Source organism: Rhynchophorus ferrugineus, unplaced genomic scaffold (assembly GCF_030347505.1).
Source record: "Rhynchophorus ferrugineus isolate W39M unplaced genomic scaffold, kcgeb_rfMv2 rfM1, whole genome shotgun sequence".
Lineage (NCBI taxonomy): Eukaryota > Metazoa > Arthropoda > Insecta > Coleoptera > Curculionidae > Rhynchophorus > Rhynchophorus ferrugineus.
This window is the reverse complement of record NW_027472580.1, coordinates 45,175,607-45,202,198: the sequence shown is the minus strand read 5'-3', so window position 1 is coordinate 45,202,198 and position 26,592 is coordinate 45,175,607. Positions and strand designations below refer to the sequence as shown.

The 26,592-nt window shown below is 30.3% G+C and overlaps 2 protein-coding genes across 4 annotated transcripts in view; one reads left to right on the top strand and one right to left on the bottom strand.

Annotated features, from left to right (window-relative positions):
* Positions 1-26,592, top strand: part of LOC143206852 (extracellular serine/threonine protein CG31145) — a 558,035-nt gene that overhangs the window by 364,673 nt on the left and 166,770 nt on the right. For all 3 annotated transcript variants that reach the window (XM_076419660.1, XM_076419661.1, XM_076419662.1), the window contains one exon: positions 19,114-19,206. In XM_076419660.1, the coding sequence (XP_076275775.1) occupies positions 19,114-19,206 (93 nt within the window). The remainder of the gene's footprint in view (positions 1-19,113; positions 19,207-26,592) is intronic.
* The window catches only part of LOC143206854 (uncharacterized), a 133,346-nt gene that overhangs the window by 90,131 nt on the left and 16,623 nt on the right, over positions 1-26,592 (bottom strand). The window lies entirely within an intron of this gene.

Here is a 26,592-nt window from a genome sequence, read left to right as displayed (position 1 = left end):
CAGGAGTTCCGCAAGGTAGTGTACTGGGTCCAGTACTGTATCTTCTGTATACGGCTGATCTGCCCACCACAAAAATAACTACTGTGCAACATATGCAGACGATACAGCAATCTTGGCATCCCATGAAGATCCAGTCACAGCATCAATAAACCTACAAACCCACCTGGAGCAAATACAATTATGGTTGAAAACATGGCGCATTAAAGCCAATGAATCAAAATCCACGCATATAACGTTTACCCTGCGTAGAAGAACATGTCCACCAGTAAATATCAATCATCGTCAACTCCCCCAAGCAGAGCATGTTAAATATCTTGGTATGCATTTAGATCCACGCCTAACCTGGAAGAAGCACATACTCTCTAAACGGAAACAACTAGGACTAAAATTATATCAAATGTATTGGCTCATTGGGCGCAAATCCAAGTTATCATTAGATAACAAGGTATTGCTGTATGAGTCTATACTCAAGCCCATTTGGACATATGGAATTCAACTATGGGGTACCGCTAGCAAATCTAATATATCCATCATTCAACGGTTCCAAAATAAGGTCTTGCGTGCCATTGTTGATGCTCCGTACTATATTTCAAATAAAGTGATACAACGCGATATTCCTCTAGAACCTATAACGATTGTAATCCAACGTATTTGTGTGAAGTACTTCGAAAGAGTGTCAGTGCATCCCAATGTACTCGCTAACCAGCTAAATATGCGACGTGATAGTGAAGTGCGTAGACTAAAACGTTTAACACCACCTGATCTGATTACTGGACATATGTAGAGTTTAGAATAAGCATTAGAATAAGACTAATTAATTAAGATAAAATTTTATACAGAAGATTGCTTAATGAAGTGATTTTCTACATGCCATGTATATATAATATAAACAGAAGAAATACTTATTGCCAATAGGGCAGATTGTGGACTCACGAAGAGTAATAAAAAAAAATCTTATCACTATTTAAGTCCTATATTACCCAACAGTGTATAAAGGGATATTCTACATACTCAAAGATCTGCATATTCCTAAATTTTCTATGAATAGTTTCCAGACTAAAAAATTACTCTGAAATAATTATATTATATTATGAATAAAAGATTAAGGTATGTAGAAACAAAATTATATTGTTTTTTTTTCTGAGAGGTTTTATTCACAGAGTCCATACTAATATTAATATATCCATACCATACAATATCCATACAGTTCAGCAGTATCAACCTCTCAACCTATCTATCTCCTCAACCTATCTACCTCTCTAACGCATTTTACTGGTAAGAATGGGTCCCCATTAACTCATCCCGTTCTAAGTTATTGATTAGAGACCTAATCTGTTTCTGGCTGACTTTATTCGGCCTCGGTATTCTCAAGTAATTCTCAAAAGTAATTACAATTATTAATCAGCGGTTTGAAATTTATCAAAACAAGCAAAGCGCCAAAACAATGTTTACCGATTTGTAACCTCTTATCAATAATGTTTTGAAGAATCTTGCAGATGCTTGACAACCGTTCGAACGTATCAGACAGCATTGTATTTCTTTTTAACTAGAGTAAAATGAAAAGCAAAATATTGTCTGATATTAAAACGAATTTACAAATTGCACCAGGCAATACATTAATCATCTTGATGACGTGATTTCACTGTTATTTTGAATAGACTATAACTGAATTTATATATTTGAGCAATATATAACAAAATGCTATTCGTTGTAAGATGAATTATGAACGTTCAGATAAGCCAATTAATTGACATGGCAACAAAATTAATCCAATATTATCCTTAACTACAGCTTTATTATATTTATAGTAGAAACGGGCGTAAAATACATATAATTACAAAGAATTTCTACTTTCTATACGAGAAATTTGGGGATAGTTCTTACAACGGAAACAATGTGAGTTAGACACGAAAATAATAAAACTCGACTCTAAACTAGCTCCTGTACGATTTTTTGAACTAGCAGTTATTTGCCAGTAAGCTACAAGTCAACAAAATAAAACCAGTTAGAATCTCGTAACAATACCAAAAACTCGTAGAAGTCATTTGATGTCATATTTCCACTATAAGAGATGCGAGGCTTTCAAATTAATTTCAAGATCGATCAGCCCATATTAAGAAACTGTATATTTTTCTGTAAAAAATTCCTGAAATGAGTTCTAACCCCTTAACTATATTTTCTAGCAATATATAAGTAAGATATTCTAAAAATTATTATTATCATTATATACCAATTCAAAATATGCCGTAAATATATTTTTGGTAAAAAAACATAATTATAATCAATATATTATAATTCAGTATTCACTTAACAATTACGGTACCATATTTTTATGAAGCTTTGTATTTTAGATCCATTTTTATGCATTAAAATTTCTTACAATTGCATGCTGAACGAATGCATTTTCTACGGAACGCAAAGGGAATATTATCGTTTCTAAATTACTTTTCACGTTCTATTGCCGTTAACCATACTCCAAGAATAAAAAACTTTGAATACACTATTGCTAGAAAAAATGTACGAAAGATGATCTGAACAATCGCCAAAAGAATCTAGACTCATAGAAAAACTAATTGCACTCATTAAAATAGGTATTTAAATATAAAGAGAGTCTTCGTCTTTGTTTTCTCTTTGTTTCCAAAGAAAATTATAGTTCAGAAATTAGTCATTAAATTATTTAGTTCAGAATTAGATTATTATTTACCTATCAATTAAGTTTAAATAATTTATAACAAATGATGTTATTATATTGTAGCGACCGCTGAGTTCATTTAAGCCACCAAATGTACATCTACATTAAGTTCAAAGGTTGGCAACGCTGGTGGATTGGTACCATGCGGTTCCCGGCTATAAAAGATGACCACGAAGATGCAGCTCTCTCTTTTCTCTACCCCTTGTAACAGTACCAATTCCATAGCGCTTCCGTACTTCCTTAACCTAACCTAATAAATATCCTGTCCATCCTCCCGTCGACCACATGTGGTATTTAAGATCGAACTAAACAAGTTTTTATTCAGCCGGTGTTTTCTATTCCCGTGCGAATTCCTTCCACAATAAGAGTAGTGAGTGTTCGGACAAACAATCGAGTCGACAGCCACACATTAAGACCGACGAAACGAACATTCCTACAAAATCACATTGGGTAGATTTGTAACAAACTTTGTGTTGGAGCCACGCTGACAGGCGTCATAGAGTATTATGTAAAGGTTTAGCTTTGATAGGCGAAACCGAGAAAATGTTTCGGGTGATCCCACCAACACAAGCACTGAGACAACTTTTTTTATTGGTTCGTTTGAATTGCCCTAGAAAAACAATTGATTATCTCATTTTTATAACGCGATTGTTTATTTCTATGGTCATCTATACATTAAACACATATTTTTTTACAAAATACATTAATATAAAATAAAATAATACAATTCGTAGACCAACAAGTTGAAACTGATTTTATAGACAAGATAGTATCCCATAATTGTTTTATTATATTGTTAATAGATCTTTAAGCTATCCCTTTAAATCCTAAAAAAAAATTTTCATAATAAGAGCACATTAGTAATTTTTATATATATCATATAAATTACTTTTGGTTGCCGTTCTTTAAAGTATTACTTTTTCCTATGTTTTCTCAATTCTGATGTATATGTTATCATACACTTTAACCGTTTTAATATCCATTCCACACTGTTGTGGAATGTGTAACATTGTAAAAATAATTATAACTTTTGAGGCAAATTATAACCTACATTTTTGTATAGAACAAGTAAATAAAGTGTTAAAAGACATATACTTAGTCTGTTTTCAGTTTCAAGGAATAAAAAGATAGGAACTTTAATACATCTTATTTAAATTGATTGCACTAAAAATATGAAAAAGGGAAAAGGCGGTATAGACAATTTTTATTATATTTCCCAGAAGATATGATGTGTTCTCGATTAGGTTGCAGCTTTTTTATATTTACATTTAATTATTTTTTATTTATATATCATGAGAAATTATAGTTGGATTTTATTTCAAAATGAATTGGCCTGAAGAATGTGAGGTCAGGGATAAAATAGATAATAAAATAAATAATAAAATAGTTCCTTTACAGGTAAATGGTAATTTAAACTAACCAATGAAATGCATTATATTCGTTCAGTTAACCCTCTATACACTACTCTATACAAGTGTTACTTTTCAGTATGTGCCATTTCGTCGAAGTGTGTATAAACATTTTTTGCGATGCATTGAAAATATATGAATTTGTACCAAGTAAATCGCTTTTGCGGGAAGTGTTACTTTTTGCTACATTGTGAAGGAAAAGTGACCTGAATGCCATTCAATACTGTGTGAAGCTTAGGGCAACAACGCTCTACCGATTTGAATATGTGAATACTGATTTTGACGTTTTAAATGTAGTGACTTTGACACTCCAGATAAAGGAGACCATTTTGGATAGCCAAAAAAGACGAATATATGAAAGTATTTTGAGATAAAGGATCAATGGGGATCGCTATTGACTACAATTGATGCAATGTTATTTTTTGCCATGACAACGATGGACCACATGTTGCAAAAGTGCTGAAAACATACTTAGAACCGTATTCTCCAGATTTTGCTTCTTCTAATTATTACCTTAATCCGAAATGGAGTCGTAACCTGTCTGGGCAGTGCTTAACTTATGAAGATACCAAAAAATAAGTCGGTTCATGGGTAATCTCAAAAGATACATTGTTCTTTCTAAATAGAATCCGTAAATTGTCTAAAAATTGGAAAAAGTAGCGTCTGTCGATGGACAATACTTTAAATAAAATAAATTGTACCGATTCTTCACAATCAAATTAAAAAAAAATAATTTCAAACTATTTTATATGCTTATAAATATATATAACATTATTGTGAAGCGTACAACAGTTATATTAATATATAAATATTTGTTTTTACACATCAGTTGTTTGTAAAATCACACCCCAATTCTATAATATAATATATTGCTGCAAAAACGTAAATTATGTTTACAGAATTGAATTTATGTATAATTTAGAGAACATAATAAAACGTTGTTCATTAAATTACCGATAGATCACAAAATATGTTGATACAATAATAGCAGCATGGCTTCGAGGTATAATTTTTACGATTTTGAATTAAATTGTTTTATTACATCAACTTTTTGTTGTAAAAAATTGCATATTCATGCGCCTATTTACATTCTTGTCGAATATTATACTCCAGGGTAATTTAGTTTGTCCAGAAATATATAGGATACACTTTTAGAATAATAAAATATGCTGGGTATATTGTAAGTTAATATCGTGATGTTTCCAAGTCCAACTTCTGTCTTTATTTCGTTGGATTATATTCGGAAGCTTTATTTTATTTACTACAATTAGTTGTAATAATGCATGTGTAATTTAACACGAAAGATAAGCTAGAGTTTTAAAAAATTAAAATATTAATAAAAATTTTAACATACCATTTAACGATAACCATCTCTGCTTTTATTATAATAACCATTAAAACTCGTATTTTCGAAAAATGTTTCTTATTTATAGAAACTACAACATAAATCAAATATTGATTTCTGTATTAGAGCCGTGTTTAGTAAGTTAATCTAGCCGACGTTTCGCAATCTTTTTCTTGATTCGCTAAGTAATTAGTCTTAAAGTTATTTGTATTTATCGAGATTGTTTTGACGTTTGTAAATCTCTAAACCCTCTCAAAATAGTCTTGTTAAGTGGATAAAACCTCAATTTTATTAAAATAAATGTTGTAGCCTGTATCCGTACATTGTTCGTTCAAACTTTACTGTACCATATGTCCATATCTCACACACCGTTGTTCTTCTTTTTTCTGTGTTTTTATCATCCACTCAGTTTCACCTATATTTTTTCCGTACACTTTCCCACACTCATAGATCCCTTTTATAGTTGGGGTTAGGAAGCTTCTGGGACATATTCCTGTGTAATTTTAATATAAATTTGATGATGTTTCGGTCCAATGTAATCTGTTATTCTTTTAAAAACGAAAGAGCCGCTTTCGAAACTTTGAATTTTACTACAATTACACACGTCTGCATCAAACAAGATTCTGCATCAAACAAGTTCAATGAACTGAAGTCCTGAGTTCAATGTATTTTGAATGAAAATGAAACGTTTACAGTATGTCAGTATTGTTATAAAAATAAGGAATCTTTTAGTTTTCTTGTTATAATAAAAGTAAGAGCCCCTTGCTTTTTATGACTGTGGGATAGCAGAGAGTGAGCAAATCACTGAACCAAAAAGAGTTAGCCCCTGAGGCAACTTAAGGTTGGTGAAAAGAACGTGATACATGAAATATTGGTACCTCCACATAAAGTTCTTTTACCACAATTGGGATTGATGAAGCAATTTATAACATCACTTTCCAAAGATGGAGATTGCTTCAAATACATAGTTTCAATAATCAGACATTAGGCGGCTTATGACTCATCCACAATTAATCAGGTCTATGACTGGTCATCTAAAAAAGGAGTGGATTACTTTGGAAGAAGGTCATAGAAAGATTTATAGGTCACTATAGAAATCCTAGCTATAAAAAAGTCGTCAAAGCTAAAAGCACTTCAAGCTTTAGGTTGTCTTTTGATTCTAAAAATTAATTTTCTTCATTTCCATCTCGATGATTGTTTTCCGGAAAGTTTGGGAGATGTGAGTAAAGAGCAAGGTGAATGATTTCACCAGGATATGAAAGAGATGGAAAAAAGATACCGCGGAAATTAGAGTGTCTCATACATAGCTTTATGTGAAGCCGTCAAATAATGACATACAGACTAACTGTCATTTATTAAATGCAATTTTGACGCCATGTCTCGTGCTATAACGATCTCACTCACAAGCACCCGATCTTCAGTTGGGACTCTAGCACTGTATAGATCCACGTCCATCATCTACTTTATTGCAGTAATATTTTCAGAGATAAAGTGTTACAGATTTTCCAGTTGTTCTCTTGTAACAAACTGAGTTGCAATCTCATATACGTTCCTTAACATTTCGTTTAGGTACTACCTATATACCCCAACAATTATTTCATGACAATTTCATACCCTTTCTATAACAAAAATTTGTTATAGTTATAGAGTTATTTTCCTAGCACAGATAAAACACATTGCACACATTGTTTTGTATAATTAAATACATATTAATTAAGAATATAAACATTAATTAAGATATAAAAATTTTTCTAATCTAAATCATTCACGTTACTTATTCAAATTCATCATTCAAATTACTAACTCATAACTTTCTAAGCAGTCTGTCAAATAAAATACATTCAATAAAATAATAATATATATTACGTCACATTTATATAAAATACACATTTATATAGAATAACATTGAATATAAATTTGCATTATTTAAACCTTATATAACAAAATGCGAGTCGTGAAAAGATACATTATGAATACTTAGAAATACAAATAAATCATATTAATAAACAAAATACTTAATTATAGTTTTACTACATTTATAGTTCTCTTAAATTATAGTTATGTTATATTGAGTATTTGTAATTAATATTAAAAATGGTGAACAATTGTGTAAAAACTTTACGATTAAAGCATATTGATTTTAAATAAAAGAAATAAATTATTTGTTATTTACTACCATTTGCAAGAAATTATTTTAGAATCAAATCTTTGGTGGTTTTATATTTCTGAATTGCATCGAGTTTTTAAAATTACTACATTCCAATGTCGAAAATATATGCACTTTAAGAATCTCCACTTGATTATATTATAAGTTACTATGGTTGTACTATTAACAACAACCCTCTAATATATGGAACATAATTTTTTAAAATATTATATATATATATATATATATATATATATATATATATATATATATATATATATAATATATTATATATATATATATATATATATATATATATATATATATATATATATATATATATATATATATATATATATATATATATATATATATATATATATATATATATATATATATATATATATATATATATATATATATATATATATATAATATATTATATATATATATATATATATATATATATATATATATATAAATTATATATTATATATTATATATATATAAATCCCAAATATAATAAATATATAATATGACAAATGAGGGAAATATAATAAGAAAAATGTTTCAATAAATAATACAAAATTATTATTCCAGCTAATGCACGTCATAAAAATTCATGATGTCGCAATGTTATGGCATCAACTTAGAATATTGGTTTAAAACGTTTGCCGGTTTATATGCATTTGGCAACATAGCCCACTAGTACCAACTCAAATCAAATTTTATAAACTGGTTCGGTTACATTTTTACAAACTGCAGTTGGCAAAATATTCGTCTACGGCCTGTATCGGATGTTTTATTCAAGGGGTTATGTATATTAATCCTCAAGGGTGATATTTTACAAAAGAAACTTTACTTGATGCATTTGCCGATGCGCAGTTATCATGGTAAAAGTTGTATCTCTGTCTAAGGCTGTAAGAAAGTACAAATAGTGGCCAACAAAATCTACAAATAGACTGTACTATATAATACAATAGACCAGAGACTGGAAAATACAGCTTAATAGCACCAAACCTGTCTATGTTAAATTTACGTTGCGGCGAAATGACAAAAATCTAATTGGATCACTTGACGGAAGCGCGTTTCCTCAAGCAGAATCAACCAAATACCTCGGAATATATCTTGATGGTAGGCTAAACTGGAAACATCATGTTAGACAAAAAGCAGAGCAGATTAGACTCAAGTCAAGCAACCGTACTGGTTAGCCAGAAGTTACTAAAATCAAAGGGATTGGTTTATCAGTTAATCATAAGGATAAATCATAGCAACATGGAAGCAATACAGCTACTCGACAACACGCAGGAAATCAGAAGATTGAAGCGTACCAAACCACACGAACTTGTTTAGTGTATAAATATATTCTTAACTTTAGCTTATATAGATTAGTTTTATTTTAGTTTGAGAAATACGTACTGAGGTATTAATCCCGTACTCATCTTAATTGTGTATTAGTTCAAGTACGACAGAAAATTAGCAATAAATTAATTTGTAAATTGAGATTGTACTAAGCATATCTAATGTAAGATGTAATTAATAAAAAAGGACATATTGATAAATATTTGCTTTTAGTGCAAAGTAAGGACATATAGAATAAACCTGACCTGTCTAAAGTTTAGAATGAATGCCGATTCAACTATAGTTAGCATAAAACATTGATAAAATTAATAAATAATTACAGCGTTACCTTTAGGTTTAATTTTTACGTTTTGTGATTAAATAGTTTTATTATCTTGAGTTTTAATTGTGAAAAAATGCATATTCATGCCTATATTTACATTCATCTTGAATATTATACTCACGGGTAAATTAGTTTGGGCGAAAATATATAGAACGCATGTTTAAAATAATAAACTGCCCAAAGGATGTTTTCAAGTTACCATAGCGATATTATGCAGTAATAATTCCTTTTTGACTTCCTGAATTTTTTTTCAAACTTTATTTTACTTACTAAAACATAACATTAATGAGTTAATGGTTAACTTACATTACGCTATGGGATTATTAGTGAGATAAAAGGATTTTTTATGACGTTTGTTTTAAAAACATCCTTGGAAAACTTATTCTATAAAGTTTTCTAACTAGAAAGTTCGTATATACACATACTGTTTAATTATACATAATATCGCATTTTTAAATAATTAATTATATTCAAATAAAAGATGATTAATTTCACCATAATCAGAAACAGTTGTTAATATGCTAAACTCTAAATGTATATAGAATATTAATTTTATACACAAAATCATATCATAACATCAAGCAAGAAGTAGAAACAGTAGGCTTCAAAATATCTAGTAAAGCAAGCAAAATAAATGTTAGTTTAACCACCAAGAAGCCAGAGGATAAACTCAAATAAGATGATATCGTTAAAAACAATACATTTATCGCATTGCATCACGTTAAACAAAAAGTAAAACAGATTAGAACCAAAATAAAACAACTATACTGCTTAGTCGGAAGATACTCTCAACTTGATCTAAAATCAAAGAGGTTGATCTATAATACAATTACAAAGCCAATTTGGAGCTATGGGGTGCAAATATGGGGTTGCACTAAAAATCAAATCAACTAGTCATACAACGGTGTCAAAACAAAGTTCTTCGATTGATTACCAATGCCTATCGCTATGTAACCAACGAAGAACTGCACGATGACCTGGAAATCAAACTGATTTGCGAAGTTATCCAAGATTTCGCTTTGAAACACGACAGAATATTACTAAATCATACTAACGTGGAAGCTATACAACTACTGGACAGCGCGCAGGAGAATGTCACGAGATTGAAGCGAACCAAACCATACGAACTTATATAAAGTATATACATTTAGTGTAAACTATAGCTATAAGTTAATAATTAATAAATAATAATAATTTTATAATTGAGGAATACATACTGATGTATTTTCTCGCACTCGTTTTGCTTGTTAATTAATCCCAGTACATAGGAAAAGTAGTAATAAATTAATTGTAAATTAAGATTGTACTAAGCGTATCTAATAAAGATGTTATAAAAAAAATTATCGCTTTGATATAAAGTTATATTAAACCTACACATATGTTTTATACATATGTTTATATCAAAGATTTGAGTTAACATATAGCCAAACCGTATCCTTATTAAAGCTAAACCGTTTATCAGAGATCCGTTTTCCGATTAGAATTTTAGTTTCTAGATGTTTTATTAATTTATTAATCAGTAAGAAAAAAGGCTTAGAAAAAAAATTGTTATTTTGTTTATAAATGATCATTTTTTTTGCAAAGAGTAAATCGAAGAGCTTAAAGGAAAAATTTCAAATTAAAATTTCAATAACGCGGTGTGATCTAATGCACAATCTGCTATTGTATATCTCAATGGCATCCAGTTAAACCAAATGCAGGAGTTTATAAACATAAACTATTTCAAAGGAGATTGTTCAACGGGTTTGTCCAAGATTGTGTTAAAGTGTAGTTATTCGATTAAGATACGACAATCAGTAGTGGTTCAAGAAAATATTGACAAATTCGAAACAAAGACGCAGATTATGATGGTTTAGATATATAATATAATATAATGATATATGAATATATAATGAAAGATGGACCAAATTTTCGGTTGTTCGACTTAGCAAAATGGGCCTTTTGGATAAAAGAAGCAACGGGTACCTACATACACATATATTAAGATAATAGAGAGCAGTCTGAAAAATAAGGGATTTGTTAACTGAGATATAAAGAATATTCCTTGCGGCACCGATGGCAGGTTAAAAATGTATTCATAATGATGAAAGCATAATTGGGTTACATTCGATATTTAACATATAAAATATAATCTAACATAAAGCAATGATCTTTAAAAAAATCACCTTTACCTGTTGACTTGAAACAGTAATAAATTTATTAGATCGCAAAATTTTAATAATAATTTCATTGCAAGTTTGGTTTAATTTATTTTCTGCAAAGTATCATGTATCTATTATATTTATCAAATGTTAACATATTTTTTACAGTATATACGGAAATAAAACATAAATAAAGTACTGAACAGACGTTGTATTGTTCAATGTCATTTTTCATATCGAGTGATGTGTAATCAAGTTTATCAACAATTTTAAATTTGTTTGAACACACGTTTAGTAGTATCATGGCGATGCATTGATGTTTAAATATTTGAATTGAAATTTTTGATTTGTTGTTGTTTTAAAATTAATTTTAATTTTAATTTCATCCCAGTTTGGATTGCACGTAAATCTGATGAATAGATCTGGTCGACAGTATGTAAGCACCAAAATCATGGCGCCTTGAATATATTCTTACATATGTTGCGGAATATATGGGGTATGATGTTGTTTTTATCAGTTGCTCAATCTACGTTACTGATGACAGAATCGGGCAAATGTATATGGTACTCAGAAAAACAACAAAAAGCACAATAGAAAGATAAATCAGATAAAAAAGAAATTATTTCCACAAAGAAATCAAATAATATATATATTGTACCTGTCACTGGATTTCTGTATTTAAGATTTAAATGATATTCATCTTCTTCTTTCCAAAATATTAATGTATATTGCAAAGCATCATAAGAACGATGATTACCTTGGATCATATGCACAGTGTTATGTCTGTATTGTACACGTATATCTTGACATTAAAATGGGTCGCCAGCAATAACAAGTGCAACTTCATTAATAGTTGCTAGACGGCATCTTCGTAAGTGCTCTCCATATTGTACTTTGCCTGGTTTAATGATAATAACGTGTTTATCGTTTTGTAATCTATTGGAAACGGTGCTGTACAACTGGATCAATTTACTTTGATTTGATGAAAAAGTATCCTCAAAGTTGTCACAATTTCTCTCACCTCCATCTGCTAGATGTGGTTGTATATTCAACGTATGTTAATTTTTGTTCCTCGTCACCCATAGAACATATTTTCAAAAACGACAAGCATTGAAAAAAAAACAATTTAATTATACACTTAGCCCTGAATTTTGTTGATTCAAAATTATGATCATTCCCATTTTGAACGATTTTTGTTGCTCCAATGATATTATTTGCACAGAAGAATTAAATTTACGCAAAAACAATTTCTATTGAAATATGGTTTCAGTTAATAGTGTTTTCAATGGTCTTTGTGGCAGATTTAATAATAGAAGTGAAACTTTTCCTGACGCAGAGGAAGGACCGGCCGACTCATCTTTGGACTTAAATCACCTTTGTACTATTTCGGCATCATATTCGAACGCGACGAGCCTCTTCTTATTCTAAATAAATTTTGAATTAACACATACTCTATAATGTAAGACACTGTACATCCCATGAAAGGGCCAGCAAATATCGAGGAGTATGGATGGATAAATGAGTGTTATGGGAATTAAGTTCAGTTGAGCACGTTTTAATTTTAATATTACAATGATATATTAATATAATATAAAATTTAATTTATTACATAGCAACCGCCATTATTGCGGCGGTTACCATCAAAATGGCATTCTGATAGATATACACCTGGTGAAATCAGAAATATTTTCAAAATATCGAGGAACCTTATTGCAGCCACCTACTGGAACCGTTTATGAAAAGTTTAATTAGATACACGAGGACAGAAGAATTATGTAAATTTGTGATTTTGTGTTGAAGTGTCAACAAGAAAATTTAGATTTAAGTAGATCGGCTATGTAGGTAAATAATTTTAAAAGCATACGGCCAAAATCACAGTCGACGGTTTGGAACCGTTTTAGCACTTTATAAAATCTGTGTTTCTCACGTATGTGACTCGCTTAGTATTCATCGCACCTTTTGCGGTCGAATTTAAATATAGTGTTACGGGAAATCACGCGAAAAATAAGCGAATTTTTCGGTTTGTCCCGGACGTATTTTCCGACATGCCACTGATTTATTTCCTCCGGATATTTTTCACCATGCCGAGGAGTTTCAAGGAATATGTTCACTTTCTCCATCTTTATCACCATAACTTTAATGTTAAGGAGAATTCTTATCCTATATTTTACCTCACTTTTTTATAACTGTTGAGTTTGATGCTAATTCTATCACTGATGTTAATGATCTAGCCAACAACTCATGATTTATTTCGCTTTAATTTTATATAGCTTTACATTTTTTACAATTATTTAATAATTACATTGTTACTAGTCTTTTCCGACTCACCTACAATTTGTCTTTATGATAACTTAAATCTAGATATATAACTAGGAGGATCCATCGGCCCTATCTCAGTCTCTGGTGAAATAATGTTTATACATGTCACTGCTGTATTTTTTATTATATGCATCTCACTACACAACACTACAGAAGTTCATATGCTTTGATTCTTTTGAGCCTGTGTCCTGTTCTATTGGCAACCAAAAGCTGCAATACTTCAATATTCTCATGAGACTGGAGTCTTTCCTCATGCCTCTTTGCAATTCTCTTTATTTCTTGACTGACTGTGGGTATCTGAAGATCTCGATGTAGGTAATCAATCCTATAGTATTTGGGTTCGCCCACAATACCTCTCAGAACTTTGTTCTGAAAAATTTGTATTTTGTTTACGTTACTCTTTGCAGAACATCCCCATAATTGAACTCTGTATATATAATAGCAATTTATTATGTACTAATAATTGTGATTTCCTTCCAATGAGCCAGTACATGTTCTTATATTTCAATTCCAATTTTTTTCTTTATATATTCCTTCCACTAAAACTTCACTGGCATTAAGGTTCATTCCGAGAATAACTTTACATAAAATGTACTTTTTTAACTCACTCAATTAATAGCATAATTTTAACCTGCCGTCAGCACGCCACAGGAACCCTAATCAACATTATTGTTTATCTATATGCCGAGAGTAACCTTTCCGATTTCGTTTAATTAAAAATTCGTTAATTTCATTTTTTAAATAAAAATACTGTATATCAAAAAGCATTACAATAAACAGTATATTTTGGGGAAAAAAATAAAATTCTTTATTCCAGTTCGAATTGGATATTCATAGCCTAGACAGGAGAACGTCTCGAGTCAGCTAATTTATTTACATAAATGATTTCTTTTAATATTTTTCCGATTTGTTCATATATCTTAATCAATTTGATGAGACTGATTTAGTCACATAGCGTGAATTTAGCATTTATGTAGCCATCCATCAAGATAGATCATTGTTAATACAACATATAAATGCAAACATGTTTTTTATTACCTTGGTTGAAAGATAATCTATTATACTATTTCTCTGATTTTGGCCTGAACGGTTATTTGTTTTTTTAACAGGTCAGTTGAGAAGTCCCCGGTGTGACACATAGATAGCACTACTAGAATTAAATCCATATGTTTTTTAGTTAGCCCTAACCCTCAAAAGATGCATGTATAAATATGACAGCCGTCTGATCATTAGTTTGTGAATAATAGCATTTTGAGTGAAGCAACTTTTGTTATTGTGAAAAAAATGGATAAGAAGGAATTTTCGTGTTGATTAAATCTTGCTTTTGGAAGGAAAAAAATACAGTTGTAGCAAAAACTTGGATTGATGCCGCGTTTCCGGACAATGCCCCAGGAAAATCAAGGATTGGTATGCTGAATCAAGTTTAGATGTGGTAAAATGAGCATCATTTTACATGAAGTCGATGAACGCAGTAGACGCCCAAAAGAGGTTGTTACCGACGAAAACATTTAAAAAATTCACAAAATGATTGACACTCTAAAGATATCAACTGAACGTGTACATCATATCATTCACGAATATTTGGGTATGAGAAAGGCCTGTGCAAAGTGGGTGCCGCGTGAGCTCACTTTCGACCAAAAACAGATTAAAGATGATCAAACATAATAAACCCGAGTTTTTGCATCGATTTATGACAGTGGGTCAAAAATGGCTCCATCATTTCACTCCGAAGTCCAATCGACAGTCATTTGAGTGGACTACACACGATGAACCCACTCCAAAGCGTGGGAAAACGCAACAGTCGGCTGGCAAGTTTATGGCGTCTGTATTTTGGGATGCGCATGGAATAATTGTCATTGACTACCTTGAAAAAGGAAGGCCCATCAACAGCGACTATTACATAGCGTTATTGGGCCGTTTGAAGGACCAAATCGCCGAAAAACCGCTGCATTTGAAGAAAAAGAATGTGTTGCTTCACCAAGACAATGCACCGTGTCAAAAATCCATGAACTGGGCTTCAAATTGCTTCCTCATCCGCCGTATTCTTCAGATTTGGCCCCCCGCGACTATTTCCTGTTCTCAGATCTCAAGGGAATGCGGTTTTGTATAAAGGTAATTCGCAGTTAAAATATGGGACAATTAGCTAAGACGTTTGTCAATTGATTAGTGCCATATAATTAATCAAGATGTCTGAATTAAATCAAAAGTCCCGAAGAATAGGAATTTTGAACTTCAAATTAATAAAATCACCAATGAAGATAGCTATCGATTATAACATACTTTTAAACGAAGAAAGAATGAAAATGAATCTGAAAATGTACATAAATCCTCACCGAATTTACCAGATGTAGCATATTTTGATTGCATTGTTTGTTTCATAGATATTATATACCGCGAAAATTGTATAAAGAATAAACATTATCAAAATTTCACATAGTATAATATAACGAAGAAAAAGGAAACTGAAATAATAAAACAAACGAATAAAAATGGCAATTACTTTCCAAATAACTATAAAATATATGGGGTAGCTCTTATTCAAGATTTTTATAATACGACCTCGTGCTGTTCTTCTCCATTCACATTCCCGATATCACGAGAGCTTAAAATAGAGCTAAAGAAAGTTATTTGAAATTGCGTTTGTAATTTTACTGTATCATCCAGTCAGCGGAATGAGGACACGTTTCGTATTAAACATATCACGTTGCGGAAATGGTAAATCGGAGTTATATCGAGCTTTTTATGGTGATCATAAAATTGCCTACCCACTGTATCTTTTATTGTGTATATATATATTTTTTCTGTGTTTGTAGCAGTGGTTTGCTAAAGTTATTAGTTGGTTAAATATATATATATATATATATATATATATATATATATATATATATATATATATATATATATATATATATTTATATATATTTTTATATATTTTTTGTATAAAGTTGTCTCATATATGTGGCGAAATTGTGTCCGATGAGGGTTTGTTTATTGGAAAATTGGTTTGATAGCGATCCAGTCACCAATTCATTTTCACACTTTTGTGCATTTCTAAACCGTGTGCCAAGGCAGCAATTTTTTGGCCTGGTAAGCACGAAACCGCGATGCATGAATGAATGATGCCTGGTGACGATGGTTTAAAGCCACTAAAAGTAAACGGTTTAACAGGAATAGCATCGAAAAGACTGGGACATTGAAATGGTTATTTTGATAAACATTTTCTAGAATTACCTTGGTTTTGTCTATAAAACTTTTGGGAAAGTTGGTAACATTTTAAAATTGCTATTTAAATATGCTTCTGATATAAGTGATAATCAAAAGTAGCAGCATTCGGTGAATATAACCTGACAAATCGGCTGAACAAGTTTTATCTCACAGATCTATTTCGCAGCTACCTGCGATATCAAAATTATTTGAGAAACTGCTGGTCAAAACTATTAAAAATGTTAAATCCAAATCTGCCCATGTTAACTTACGTTGCGGCAAAATGACAAAAACCTAATTATATCACTTGACGGATGGCCGATTCCTCAAGCAAAATCAGCTAAATACCTCCGAATAGATCTCTATGGTAGGTTAGATTGCAAATATCATATTATACAAAAAGCAGAGCAGATTAGACTCAAAATCAAGCAACTGTACTGGTTAGTCGGAAGATAATCTCAACTTGATATGTTATAATATCAAAAAAATATTGATTTATCAATCAATCATAAAGCCAATTTGGACTTATGGGATGCAAATATGAGGTTGCACTAAAACATAAAATTAACTAGTAATCCAACGCACCCAATACAAAGTTCTACGATTAATTACCAATGTTTATGAACTACATAACCAACGATGAGCTGCACGATAACCTCGGAATTAAATGCAAACACGAAGTGATCCAAGATTTCGCCACAAAACATGAAATAAAGTTGCTAAATCACAGCAAATTGTAAGCAATACTGCTTCTGGACAACACGCAGGAAATAAGAAGATTGGAGCGTACCAAACTACACGAACTTGTTTAGTATATAAGTATATTTTTAAGTTTAGCTTAAGTAGATTAGTTTTATTTTAATTTAGGAAATACATACTGATGTATTAATCGCCTTGCTTGCGCATTAATGCAAGTACAACAAAATAGTGGTAATAAATTGATTTGTAAATTAAGATTGTACTAAGCATATCTAATGTAAGATTATATTATAAGATCTAATCTAATGAAAAAAAAAATCGTGAATATGGCACTAAACGTCCTTCAATAGTTTTAATATCTTCGATATATCTGATATTAACAAAGTACGTAGGTCTTTTATAAACATAAATAATATTACAAGTTATTTCTGTATTTAGCTGGAATATTCAAACCAATAAAGTCAGTCTACTGTAAATATCAAGAAATATAGACACATTTGTTATATATGATAACGCCATATACGCTGATATATATAAGGAGACTTCGAGCATTCTGCATGATATAGTTTGCATTGCAAACCCGTATAGTTTGAGAATTTAAAAAAAAGACCTAACAAAGACTTAAGAAAGTAGAACTAACGAATCAACTACTGTTGTAAATATTCAGTAGTAGAAAGTGACTTTTACTACTGAAGTAAAATGTCGGATCGGCCGAGACTTTTACAGCTTAACACATGTAAGCTATGTAATGTATTTTGCTTCTCTCCGTGTTGGCATTAGAAATTAAGTTATTCGGTTAAAAATGACGAAAGTGTCCAGACAAGACATGACTCAAGACCATGAAAGTAAAAAACAGGATACCAACATTGTCCGAAGTCAGAATGGGAAAAGCAAGGTTTGGTGAAAAATATTGTGAAGAAAGTCCTGGCGCACCAACAGCATCATATTAGTTGAGACACTCTGCTCAAGCGACGTACGTGTTTAATCCAATCTAGCTAATTACTACGAAAACAACCTGTGTGGAAAATTTAAATTTTCTTATTTAATTAGTCATGTGCCCCATTTAAATTATATTTCGATCTACATAGTATCTCATATTCATCACAAATTATTCCTTCCCATTAATACTTTTTTCGATCGATAAGACGTAGTCTAATTGAAATAGATAACAGAAAATTACTATAAGAGAGCTTCAAAATGCACATCTTTTCTCCTATGAAGAATAGTGACTGAAATAATTAAAAATATACTTTACTAATAATTATTCTAATTACTTTAACTAAATAAATAAATAATTCCTATTAAAAATTACTTTCTATTGAAAATTAAAATTGAGCTGATTAATTATTAACTCATTATTGTCCAAAATAATTAAATTACCATTAAATTATTGTTACAATCACGTATTGTACACGTTGATAACTCAAAAAAACACGCCAGATTTTTAAATAAACTCTCCTCTGTTCTTTTACAGGTTCCCCAGGGAGCAGCAGACCCTTCCCAATCACTTTTACTTCACGGACTACGAGAGGCACAACGCCGAGATTGCCGCTTTTCATTTAGACAGGTGGGTAGATCTTTTCGGTATTACGATACATTTTTTCTCGCCTCCTCCTCGCTGCCTCTTCACATTTTCGACGATCCTCTTCGTCATTTCGTCGAATTAAGACAAAACGCGTAAAACAAGAAACGTTCGGGCATAAATTCAGCACACTCTAATCTGCAATTATTTCGTCTCAATTATTTAACCTGATTAATTTCAAATTTGTCAGATTTATTTTCAGCGCAAACGTTAATTATAACTTAATTACAGTCTTGAGATGTGAGGTGTGTTCAATAAATTTACGACAGAACTAAAGTTTTATGTCAAAAAATAATTGCTTCGCATCGCTTGAATAGTTCTCGGTTTGATCCATAAATGACAACAAATTTAGTCACTTATATTAACAATATTTTTCTTCTGTTTTTCATTATATTTTAATATATACTCAAGTATAGTATAATTCAAGATAATCTAACATATCTAACACTCTAATCTGCAATTATTTCGTTCCAATTATTTATCCTGATTAAATTCAAATTTGTCAGATTTATTTTCAGCGCAAACGTTAATTATAACTTAAATACAGTCTTGAGATATGAGGTGTGTTAAAATTTACGACAGAAATAAAGTTTTATTTAAAAAAATTGTTTCGACTAGCTTGAATAGTTCCAAGTTTGATCCATAGTTGACAAAAATTTTAGTAATTTACATAAGCAATATTTCTCTATTGTTTTTCAATACAATTTAATATATATTCAATAGAATTCAAAGGATTCTAAGGCATAATAAGTTTAAACGTAACAATACGATATATAATGCAAATATCATATATATGAAAATGATTACTTAATTGGTTTATTCTAGAGAACGTTAAAAAAAGAACGTGCTGATACCTTATCAAAACATATATATATCAGTTTGTTTTATCAGTGACTTCTTGAATTTTCCGCACAGTAGCTTTAAATGCATCACTGGTTACCTTATCTGCTATCTATTAATAGACTACCGTAAGATTTTGAGCAAGCTGTGTCGTTTAATGTCGACAACCTCTCAATTTTAACAAAAATTTTAAAAAATCTATTTTCATATGATGATTAAGTTTTCTTAACTTTTCTTTAACCAAAGCAAACCAAACCAAACCATACAATATATAATGCATATATCATATCTCCGAATAAATGTGTAATTCGTTTATTCCAGAAAACGTTACAAAAATGATATTATCTGTTGACATACCAAAAACCGCAGTAATACAAGAGCAGTTTATTTTGTCAATAAGTTTTTGAACTATCTGCTCTGTAACTTAATTAGATCATAGCGCTTAACCAGATCATAAATTGCCGATTTTCATTTATACAGGTGGGTAGATCTTTTCGGTATTACGATACATTTTTTCTCGCCTCCTCCTCGCTGCCTCTTCACATTTTCGACGATCCTCTTCGTCATTTCGTCGAATTAAGACAAAACGCGTAAAACAAGAAACGTTCGGGCATAAATTCAGCACACTCTAATCTGCAATTATTTCGTCTTAATTATTTAACCTGATTAATTTCAAATTTGTCAGATTTATTTTCAGCGCAAACGTTAATTATAACTTAATTACAATCTTGAGATGTGAGGTGTGTTCAATAAATTTACGACAGAACTAAAGTTTTATGTCAAAAAATAATTGCTTCGAATCCACAAATGACAACAAATTTAGTCACTTATATTAACAATATTTTTCTTCTGTTTTTCAATATATTTTAATATATACTCAAGTAGAATATAATTCAAGATAATCTAACATATAATAAGTTTAATGCATTATATATTGTATACGCAACCATAAATATATAATGCATATAGCATATCTCCGAATAAATTTGTAATTCGTTTATTCCAGAGAACATTACAAAAAGAGCAAGAGCAGTTTATTTTGTCAATAATTTTTTGAATTATCTGCGCTGTAACTTAATTAGATCATAGCGCTTAACCAGATCATAAATTGCCGATTTTCATTTATACAGGTCGGTAAAACTTTTAGGTATTACGATACATTTTTTCTCGCCTCTTCCTCGCTGCCTCTTTACATTTTCGACGATCCTCTTCGTCATTTCGTCGAATTAAGACAATACGCGTAAAACAAGAAACGTTCAGGCATAAATTCAGCACACTCTAATCTGCAATTATTTCGTCCCAATTATTTAACCTGATTAAATTCAAATTTGTCAGATTTATTTTCAGCGCAAACGTAAATTGTAACTTAAATACAGTCTTGAGATGTAAGGTGTGATAAAATTTACGACAGAAATAAAGATTTGTTTTAAAATATTGTTCCGACTAGGTTGAATAGTTCCCGGTTTTATCCATAGTTGACAAAAATTTTAGTAACTTACAAAAGCAATATTTCTCTATTGTTTTTAAATACAATTCAATATATATTCAATAAAATTGAATAGAGTCTAAGACATAATAAGTTTATACGTAACAATACAATATATAATGCACATATCATATATATGAATAAATGTTTACTTAATTTGTTTATGTATATGAACGCTAAAGAAAGCACGTGCTTATATCTTTTATACCAGTTTGTTTTATCAGCGATTTTTTGAATATTCAGCGCAGTAGCTTTAAATTCATCACTGGTCCGTTTAACTGTCATCTATTCATAGACTGTGAGATTTTAAGTAAGCTAACCGTACAACAGGTGCTGCTCATACTCGGCCATAAGTGCAACCTCTTTCAGGGAGTAATTAGCGGTGTTCAACCGCAATCTGAATGAGTTTTTGTGGCGGTTTGAAACAGGAGTATATCACAAAGCACCAGGGTACTAATGTACTCCATTATACTATATTGTAATACTATAATATAGATATTATATTAGATATTTCAAAGATCAATTATTACGGTGTTATTACGGTGGATTATTAATAATCTAGGAACAAAGCAGCTTTTATAGAACTTTTCGATGTTGACAGCCGGCGGTGGCCATATTTTCCGTTGTTTTTGGCATCAGTTTGAGTAACACCTAGAAAACTCTAATATGGTATTTATTATTCATCCATTAATTTCAAAATTCACTGTCACAACTTACACAGTTGATGAGCACATACAAATGGTAATGTTTTATTGTTAAAATAAGTGTTTGTTATTGCTACAACTTGTGTCAAAAAGTCATATTTAACACGAATCGAGCTGGTTGCATTTGATGACACTATTATCTTCATTTGGTATAAAGTAAATTGGCCAACAAAATTGTGCAATGTGACCGTGGTTAATTTTTGCTTGCGTGGTTTTCTTGTTTATGCCAATAAGTCATAATCAACGCATCTACTCAACGCTAACGGGATGATCTTCATGTCGAAATTTCAGATTGTTCGTTGAATTCAGTCACATACATACCATAGAGTAATTGAAATGGTTAAATATATTTTGTCTATAGTAGATCTTTGCATAATTTCTATTAAATATGTCAAAAATACATATTGATAAACGACAAATATTATAAAGACAGGCTAAACAAAGGAGGACTGTGATATTTTCTATCTTTATACTTTTCACATATTAAAGAGGATATATATATATATATATATATATATATATATATATATATATATATATATATATATATATATATATATATATTACTTCGATTCAAATTACAGTAACAGATTTTTCAGTTGTATTTAGTTGCCTCTGTTGTTACTTGATGAATGCATCAATTTATAAGACAAACGATCACCACGAATAACAACGACAAGTCATAACCTAAAACGAGCTATTTGATATAATATTTTTAAAGGTGTCGATCCGAGAGCGGTTAAGTAAACGCTAAACAATTTTTCAAATAGAGTAGCTATTATGTTAGAATAGTAGCTAAAATAGGTATTTCCTAGTCAGTCTTCCTTTTCCGCAGTCATCTCTGAGAATAATCCTTCATATGAAATATAACTTTATGATTGAAACATAATTTTTAATTTACAATTTATACCACTTATTCTCAACGAAATTCCAAACTAATTATCTGTTTCTATAAGTTAGTGTGTTGTCGAAATCCTCCGGTAATAATTGGCTTTGATCGATACCGGCAATTGGTTCGGAACTTTGGCAACTAAACCGACCAGATAACTCATTAATTCGAGTTAAAAGTTTTTTACTCGACTCGAATCGACTTCATCGATTCGATAATTTGCCCGTTTATGCTCTTATCGCATTATATTAAATACCTGAACTTACTTGTTGGAATTTAAATTCAACTTGATTAAATCAAAACGCAGTTAAACAACTATTTTCTGACGTAGACAAAATTACTCGTGTAGTTTGTAATCAAAAGACAATCTATAGTGTACGTTTCATTGCTATTTCAGATTTCTAAGTTCAGTGGAAAATTAAATTTAATTTATTACAGAATATATAAAAATAATATAAAAAATATGTATATATAAGAGAAAGAATACGAGTTTAAAATGTATATAGGCATATAAATAATCTTTTATGGTATAGTCAAGCTGGGTATTAATATTAAATTACAATTTTTAAGCTTGATAGATTGCTAACAACAATTATGATAATAACAATAAATTACTAGTGATCGCCCAGTGTGCGAAATTCGGCCACGATTTATTAAATTAATCATGTTTCTGAAATAATAGAGTAATGAAACTAATTTAATAATAGTATTGTTACTACAACTTGTTTTGACACTATTTTCAACATAAGATCCAGAACAACCCCAGAGCAACAAATATAAGTATATATGATCTTTCCTTATTTTTGTATCATAAACATAAACAGGGAGTAATAAATTAACTAATACAAGCTGTTTTAAAACAGATAATATATAAATAAAACAATTTTGAAATCGATATTTGACTTTAGCTTCTATACTAAGATAATAACGAACAGAATTAGATAATTTATTTTTTACAATTTAAAAATGTATATTAAATGAATGTTTTTACAATCATTAAATTAAGTATGATACAAAAACTAACGAGTTTTTAAAACTATCTAGATGAATAATCAAATAATCAATATACTTAATACAAGGTTCAAAGAATAAAACATGAGATAGTTACATATTTTATTGCGTTAATCGTTAGAAACCTTGATATTTATCAATCCGTTAAAATATTTGCAAATTTACTGTTCTGTTGTTACTTAAAATTTCTAATTGATACTAACTTCTATTTGTCCGGTGTGATCAGTCTATGAAAATTAATAGTTAGTTGCATATTAACTGCTGCATATTTTCATTACTTAATTATGTATCATATAATATTTATCTTTATCCATATTTATCTCCTAAAATATATATAGCAAAGCAATAAATACACCAAGCTGATTAAAAGATTAATTTAACTACCTAAATTTCCAAATAAAATTACATCGTTCTTTGCTTATTTATGACATTGAAATGTTTGATCTTTAAAATAGTAGCTGCGTTTTTTTTCTGCCAGTAAATGTATTTATTTCAAGCTATTATTTTATGTATTTTATAAAAATCTCTATCATCTCATTTTTAGTTTTCATTCTACAGCTTTCGTTAATCTACTGCTTTCTACTTTGTTTTATTTCTCACGTAGGAACTATCAACTCACCAATAAATGAGAAATTAAAATCCTATGAAACTATTTCATAATTATTAATATTCTTTAGAATATTCATTTCAACATTTCAACTCTTGATGCACAAATTATCGTATTTATTGCCTACAATATTTGGTTGGTGCTTTGTTAGGAAATGCATTTATAATGAAAATAATGTTACGATGAAATTTTTCAATAAAGCAGACACATCAATTTGTTCTCTCCACCAAAAATGTAAAATGTAACTTTACATGATCATATTATTATTTATTTTTTAAACATCACTGCTTAAAATGAAATCACTTCGTTTAATAATGTTTTCACACACTCACTCTCCGTTATAATATCGTTTCAAATATAAAATTTAATTTGTCTTCCGATTTAGACTTGCTTTGCCGGTATTTAGCAGTATCCTGCTGCCAGATTTTGATATAAAAATTACGCGTCCCTGGTTGATGTACGTACAACAGAAACGGTGAATAACCTTCCGTATAAGAGTTAGAGCGGGCAGAGCGTCGCCCAAATCGAATGAAAATAGAGCATAAAATATTTATTTATATATTTTGTGTGTTTATTTATATATTTTGTCCTCTTGATATGAGCGCATTTTATTTTATTGAAATTAACTTATTTGTAGCGCATATTACAAACTAATCTTAGGCCTAAAAATTCTTCATTCATATGAGTTTTAACCGTGGTAAATTTGACGTCCCAAAGTGCTGCCGTTTTCCTTAAAAACTGAAGCAACATTTTCGCTAAGCCGCATTAATATATAGATATTTATTATCGTAATAAATGTCTAAAGTACTATGCAATCTGTAGTTGTACTACAAGTTGGACGGACAATCGATGCAATCAGTCGTTTTGAGTTTTGGTGATACACTTAAAACACCTGAATATCAATCGGTCGTAAAGTTTTATAATACGTTTCAAGGGGTCCGGTTGGGCATGCAGATCAACATCGCCACCTAATATAACAAACAAACTATAGTGACAAGAGTCGTCGCTTTATTAGATGATAAATTAGAAGTAGAAGCAGCGACTTACACCCACATATATAATATTTGCTGAAATAATTGTTCTCTAATAACAGAACAAGATACAAAATTAAGGGAGGAAACTAATGTAGAAGTAACATTAATCATCAGGTTGAATTATTTAGGAACTGACAATTTTATTATTAGGACATAAGTATCAGTACATCCATATCTTCTTTAGCTATTTCATCTGTAGCTATTGCTACTGGTTTCTGATTGGGAAGTGAATAGAAAAAAGAAAAGTAATCAAAGAAGTAAATAAAAGGACCATAATTTCGGGTCATATATATATCGCCTCCTTTACCTGAGCCTTTCGAATATTGTACTTAATATAAAATTTGATATCATTAATTTGGCCTCTTTTTAATTACTCTTTTTAATGTTGCCACATTATTAGATATTCACTGCACTGTAACGTCAACAATCAGCGCTCTGAATTTGAAATTGTAGCAACAAATCAAATGCTCTCTTGAATGCTTGGCGATTCATCATATATCAAACACGATTTTCGAACGCAAAACAAAATTTTAGCTGGAAAACTTCCAAACAATTTGACTGCATCGTCCGATTTATTGTACGATAATGTCACAGACTAATCAATTATCGTTTCGACTATCGAATGGACTCATTTTGTGCAACTTATCGTGCTACAGATTGCATAGTTTGTGGGCCATTTAACAGACCATTGCTTCCGACAGATCTCAAATGTCGTACATTTCGATAGATATCCATAGCTTTCGTCATGATACACGATGCTGTCCTAGTCTTAACAAACTAGATGAATCCGTTCTTTATTA